Source organism: Setaria italica, chromosome IX, assembly GCF_000263155.2.
Source record: "Setaria italica strain Yugu1 chromosome IX, Setaria_italica_v2.0, whole genome shotgun sequence".
Classification (NCBI taxonomy): Eukaryota; Viridiplantae; Streptophyta; class Magnoliopsida; order Poales; family Poaceae; genus Setaria; species Setaria italica.
This window is the reverse complement of record NC_028458.1, coordinates 32254056-32260600: the sequence shown is the minus strand read 5'-3', so window position 1 is coordinate 32260600 and position 6545 is coordinate 32254056. Positions and strand designations below refer to the sequence as shown.

The following is a 6545-nucleotide window of genomic DNA, read 5'->3' as shown; positions in this document are numbered from 1 at the left end:
CGCCACATCGGCAGCTACGAAGCGGGGGGAGAAAAGGGATGCGGACTTGGAGTTTCTAAGTAGGGTCTTGTTTAGTTGCCCAAACTTTGGAGGTGCAAAATTACTGTTACAGCATTGTAACACACTGTAGCGTTTCGTTTGTATTTGTGAATTATTATCCAAATATTGATTAATTAGGCTCAAAAGATTCGTCTCGCAAAGTACAACAAAACTGTAAAATTAGTTTTTGATTTCGTCTACATTTAGTACTCCATACATATACCGCAAGTTTGATGTGATGGGGAATCTTCTTTTTACATAGTATCAAAGTTGGAAGTTTGGCCTAGGTTTCTTCCAGCGCTATCGCCACGTAAGCTACAACGCACGCTCGCACTCTGCTCCGCCGCAGCCGCTGAGCGAGCAGCGGCTTGCCTGCGCTGCGTGCGTTGCTTCTCTCTCCTCCTCTGCTTCAGCTGCGTTTCCCCTGTCGCCATCCCGCTTCCCCTCCGCTTCACAACCTTCCTATAAATACTTCGTCATAGCCGTTGCGCAATACCATCAGATCATCCTCCACGAGCACCAACTCCAGCCGGCAAACACACACGCACGCACGCACCGTCCCGTCCGATTCCGAGAGCCGCGGGGCAAATTCAATGGCAGCGCATTCCTGGCTGCTGGCGTTCGCCGCCGCGCTCGTGCTCATCCACGGCGCGCGGTCGGCCACATTCACGATCGCCAACGGCTGCGGGTACACGGTGTGGCCGGGGCTGCTGTCAAGCGCGGGGTCGGGCCCGCTGCCCACCACGGGGTTCGCGCTCGCGCCGGGGGAGTCCCGCGCCGTGGCGGCGCCGGCGGGGTGGTCGGGCCGCCTCTGGGGCCGCACGCTCTGCGCCGCCAACGCCGCCAGTGGCCGCTTCGCCTGCGCCACGGGGGACTGCGGGTCGGGGGACGTGCAGTGCAACGGCGGCGGCGCCGCCACGCCGGCCACGCTCGCCGAGTTCACGCTCGACGGCAGCGGCGGTCTCGACTTCTTCGACGTCAGCCTCGTCGACGGCTACAACCTACCCATGGTCGTCACGCCAACGGCCTCCTCCTCCTCCGGCGGCGGTGGCACCTCCTCCGGCAAGTGCGCGGCGACGGGGTGCGCCGCGGAGCTGAACGCCGCGTGCCCGGCGGGCCTGCGGGTGGACGCCGCGGCGGACGGGCCGGTGGCGTGCCGGAGCGCCTGCGACGCATTCGGGGACGCGCAGTACTGCTGCAGCGGCGCGTACGGGAGCCCCAGCGCGTGCCGGCCCTCGGCCTACTCCCAGTTCTTCAAGGCTGCGTGCCCGCGCGCATACAGCTACGCCTACGACGACGCCACCTCCACCTTCACCTGCGCCGCCGGCAGCACAGACTACACCGTCACCTTCTGCCCCGGCGTGCCCACCAGGTAGGAACCAACGATACTACTACCAAGTTAATTTTAGTACTAATTTTACATTTCACACCAAGTAAAGAATGAGTACTCGGTCTGGAGTAAGAAATGGAATGTCATCCTTCATTCCCAGTTAAAAATGACTGACGTAAAAATAAAATAAAATCCCCTCAAAGTATCGGACGAGATTCAATGCAAAAGAAGTGGCATGTTTGACTTGATTCTTTCATTTAACCATTCTGTTAGTACTTCATGACCGGATTTAGGTACCAGTTACTGCTGAGTGACTACTGACAACTGACGTGGGGAGGGAGGGAGGGGTAGTTGAGGCATTTCGAGGAGGAACCGGCTAGTTACCAACGGCTAGTGAGAAAACGGCTAGGAAGGGAAGGGGGAGGCAGTCACGTGCGTCCAGCTGTCCACGTGGACATAGGACAAGGATGCTGTACATACTCCGTTTAGCCGTTTGGACCCCCACACATGGGCACGGCCCAGAACGAAGACAATCTAGAGCATGTTTTATCCATACACCGTACTCTACCAAGAACTGAAGTACCAACTCCCATACTTGTTTTGCTTGCTGCTGACCGTTTCTCTCCGATATTTGTTTTGCTCGTAACAGCGTGAAGTCGACGGGGCAGAACCCGCAGGCCGCCGGGCTGCCGCAGCAGATGAACAACGGCACCACCATGGTCTTCTTCGGCGGCAACGCGCAGCCCAGCAGCGCCGCCGCCGCGAACCTTCTCGTCGCCGTCGCGGTCACCGCGGCCGTCGCCGTCTCGGCTCTCGTCCTCTGAGCGCAGCAGCCGGCGTTACTGCGGTAGGTTGATGGATTAGCCGCCGCGCATCCAGCAGCGCCCCGCTGTTGACCGGTCGCCGTCGCTGGAGGGCGGGCCCCTGCTTTCGCTTTTGACGGCGGCGGAAGAAAACGTGACGGGGTCAGACAGTGTGAGCATGCAGTTAGCATGCAGCTCCATGGCTCAGACGGAACACGAGACTAGTTCCAGTATAATATTTTATTGTAGCGTAGGACAAGTAGACTAGCTTCTCTCCTGTTAGTATTATTATTCTTTTTGCTTTAGATTTTTTTTTCCATCTGTTGGGCGGAGACAGCCAGATAATTTCGTTATTCTTTGTCCTGTATGCAACGGAACGGAATGGATTTGTTGTAACTTGAAAGTGATTATTCACTTGATTTGATTGGAAAGGAAAGGGAATGAAATTATAAGGCAAGATTTTTTCTCAACAAGCGATAGCGACTATACCACGGAAGCCATCCATATAAGCGTGAGCCAACAGGAAAGGAAGAAAAGTAATTATTAGGTAGGAGCGAGCAATTAACGAATTGGAAACATAATATGCGACAGCGACATACAAACAAGTAAAGATCACGGAAGTAATAACAGAATAACAACCAGTGGTGGATTCAGGAACGGAGCAAAGGGGTGCATATATTGACAAGTTAAAAATCTGGCTAGCTTCAGAGTTCGAGCTAAATAATATCTTAATCGTGGCATAGACACAAAGGAGAAGATACTTAAATATTTCACCTGAACAAGTAATAAATATAGAAGCTTTGATCCATAAGCTATATCTCTACATAGTGCAATTTAGCTAATGGAGAGTTGACAGACGATTTTTTTAGGCCAAGGGGGTGCTGCAGCACCCCCAACCCCTGATAACAACTGATAAAAAAGTGAAGGAACTGAGTCCTTCTACTAGAAAAATTCTCTTTTCATATACAACTATTTTTTTTCTTTCCTAGAATACATAGAAAACCTGTCTATCTTTGTATCGAAGAAAAAAAAAAGATATGGAACTACTGACCTACCGAAACATTTAGGTCGATGCTATAGAAGGACATGTTGACTAAGCAGGACCGAAGCCAACATTACATCCACTAATCACTAGGTACCCTTCACTTCAATCATAGAAAAGCAATATACTTTTGACAAGAAACGAACATTAATCACATAGTTAAAACCCTATCAAACATAATTACAGCTTTAGAATCCGTGGACGTACTTTTCTTGCCTTCGCTTCATTCACTCGAGACTCGAAACATATAGTTGTAGTCTTGTAGTAGAAGCGTGTCGATGTTTTCATGCAAATGATCGCTTTGGAACCCTGAACTGGAATGGAATGCTTCTCGTAGTAGGTGTGAAATCAGGGCTCCGACTATCCCTTCGGCGAAAGGAAAAAGAAACTTTAAGGACTAGTTTTTTTTTTCCCGAGTTAACTGTAAGGGCTAGTTTGCCAACCCATTTCCCCGCTGGTTCCTGACCTTTTCCTCATGGAGGCAGGCCGCGCAGAAAATTTTCACGAGCAGCCCAACCGTCGCCTTTGGAAGCCTGCTTCGCAGGGATCTCCGGCCCGGTCCAGCGGAATTTTCACACGGAAACTAGCCCGACCTCCAAACGTCGGGCAGCGGAATTTTTCTTATTTTTATATTTTTTTACGATTTTGCAGGAATAAATAGTCGATCCAGAATTTTGCAGAAATGGACCCCTACCGCCGGATCAAATGGCTACTGCCATCTCAACCGGTGGTAAGAGAAGTTACCGCCGGATGAAACGGCGGTAGCGGTACCGCTACGCCACGTCAACGTTTCAGACTGCTTACCACCGTATGAAACGGCGGGCGGCACACGGGTTCCTGGTGTGCGTGGGACCAGGGAGTTTCCGTCGGATGGCACGGCGGTGTCCGGTTTCCATCGAAGCAAGCGGCGGTAACAAGGCACCGCCGATTCAAACGGCGAGAGCAGGATGTTACCGCCGCCTGATTAGGCGGTAGCTGGCCCGCGGCTTTAAAAGCCGTGGAGCGGCTGGGGGCAGGGCGTGCGCTGCTCTTTCTGGACGCAAGGAACCGAGAGAAAGGGAGAGAGGAGAGGAACCAGGAGAGAAGAGGAAGAAAGGGAAGGAGGAGAAGAGAAAGAAAGGGAGGGAGGAGAGGAGAGGAGAGGAGAGGAGGGGAGTAGGGTGGAGATTGATGCCCGGATCTTCATTTCGCTTGAGGTATTATTAGAAATCTCCCAATTTAGCTTAACTCGTAGTTGGTAGATGTAGTAGTTCAAATCTAGGTGTAGTGTTAAGTATTAGATGAAATCTAGGTGTTCATATGAGACATAGAAAAATATAGGTTTGTTGGTACAGTGGATTTAGCTTAGTTATTTTGATTATAGTAAAATTAGTTTGTTGATTTATTTAGATAAATTTAAGATGAATATTATTGGCAATGCACAAGTTATATTTTATATAATTATTTAGAATGTAGGTATTTTTGGGGTTAGTTGAAATTATTACATTTAGTTATAATTTTTGTTCATGTCGTGTATATCTTTTATATAGTTTTCCGAAATGTAGGTGTGATTAGAGTTAGTAAAATTTAGTAATATTTAGTAATGGTCTCTATTGATGTCGTGTTTATTGATAGAGTAAAGTAAAATTAATTTGTTGATATATTTAGATAACTCTAGAATTGTTATTATTGGCAATGCACGAATTAGATCTTTATATAGTTGTTGAAATGTAGGTGTTGTTAGAGTTAGTTAAATTAAGAGCATTTAGATAGTAATAATATCTGTTCATGTCATGTATATTGACAGGCATGTCGAAAAGTTTATTTTTCTAAGTGTTCTATGGTTCAGGGGAAGTTAGATATGGTTCAGAAGGGGTAGATTTGTCTGAATTTCAGTCGTTTTGCAAATAATTACCAAGAGCAAGAGAGAGGACTGGGATTTCAATATGCAATTGGCAATTTAAGGCTTTCAATCTTGATAGAGATCAAGTTTAACTGTCAATTAGGGCTGTAGTGAGGTTTCGAACTGACATAATATTTTGGGAGTTGATGCCGCTTGAAGGAACCTAGAACTGGAGGGCCTATGTAAATGCTTGTACTCAGCGCAGTTTACCGCTGATATTGTTTGTTGAAGTATTCCAAAAGATTGGGTCTAATAGTCAGTTGGAACAAGAAGTCGAAGGTGGGAAAGTTAGTGGCAAGGAAGGTGTGGAGATTACTGATGGGCAAGCTGAAAAAGATACTGAAGATAGGGTGGAAGAAGGAGATGCAAAGGATGAAGAGGCACCCCGTGAGCCAAATGGCGAGGCTGATGAGGAGGAAGACATCCCTGGGTTAGTTGAGCACGTAGAGAGGGAAGGAGAAGAGGACTTTCATACCATGGATGATGACTCGTCGGATGAGGATGATACTAATCCTGTCCCGCGGAACTGGTCAAGTTATGACCATTCCAACCTAGCAGTCAATGAAGGGAAAAATGTCCCTTGGGAGTATAGGGAGAATGAGGTTTTGTGTGGGTGCTTTGTACCCTAGTGGGGATGAGGTGAAGGCAGCTGTGAAGTGATAGTCAACTTTATTTTGCAACGATAGTTCAAGATGGTGAAGAGCAACCCGATAGTGTATGATGTGTGTTGTGTCAAAATCAATTGCCCATTTAGGGTGCACGCATACAAGGGGAAATGGAAGAATTATTGGGAGAGGTGACTAGAGTGGTGGAGCACCAATGCTTGCTAGATGAATTGCAAGCACAACACCGCAATCTCACTGCTAATTTTGTTGCTCAATACATGTATCCTCAGATAGTGGAGAATCCTAGCTATGAGCCCAAGTCGATTATTTGTGCCATAGAGAAGAAGTTCAAGTACAAGATTAGCTACCACAAAGCTTACCGAGCCAAGCAGAAGGCGTTAGAGATGAAGTGGGGTATATACGAAGCATTGTATGATAACCTCCCTACCCTATTGCACACCATATGCCAAAGGAATCCTGTAAGCTACTATGACCTGAAAGCCTATCCTGTGCTCAGATTCTAGGCAAACAGGTTCTGCAGCGGTCATTCATGGCCTTGGGTCCTTGCATTGAGGCTTTTCAGTGATGTCGCCTAATCATTTGCATTGATGGTACATTTTTGACTGGAACGTATAAAGGCACAATCTTGACAGCTATTGGGTCTGACGGTAACAACCAGGTGTTGCCGCTGGCGATCGCCTTTGTGGAGAAAGAGTCTGGAGATAGTTGGTATTGGTTCCTAGAGAGGGTTAAGCGGATGATTGTGAAGGACGTGGAGGGCATTTGTATAATTCATGATCGGCACAAAGGCATTCTACAAGCAATCAAAGACCTACATAATGAC

General features: G+C 48.1%; 1 protein-coding gene across 1 annotated transcript; it reads left to right on the top strand.

The window, feature by feature from the left end:
* The first annotated feature begins 524 nt into the window (after positions 1-524).
* On the top strand, positions 525-2645 carry LOC101770679 (thaumatin-like protein 1b). Its single transcript, XM_004983336.2, has 2 exons — positions 525-1411; positions 2019-2645. Exons 1-2 carry the CDS (start codon positions 633-635, stop codon positions 2191-2193), a joined length of 954 nt encoding a protein of 317 aa, XP_004983393.1. The 5' UTR covers positions 525-632; the 3' UTR covers positions 2194-2645.
* The last annotated feature ends 3900 nt before the right edge of the window (positions 2646-6545 follow it).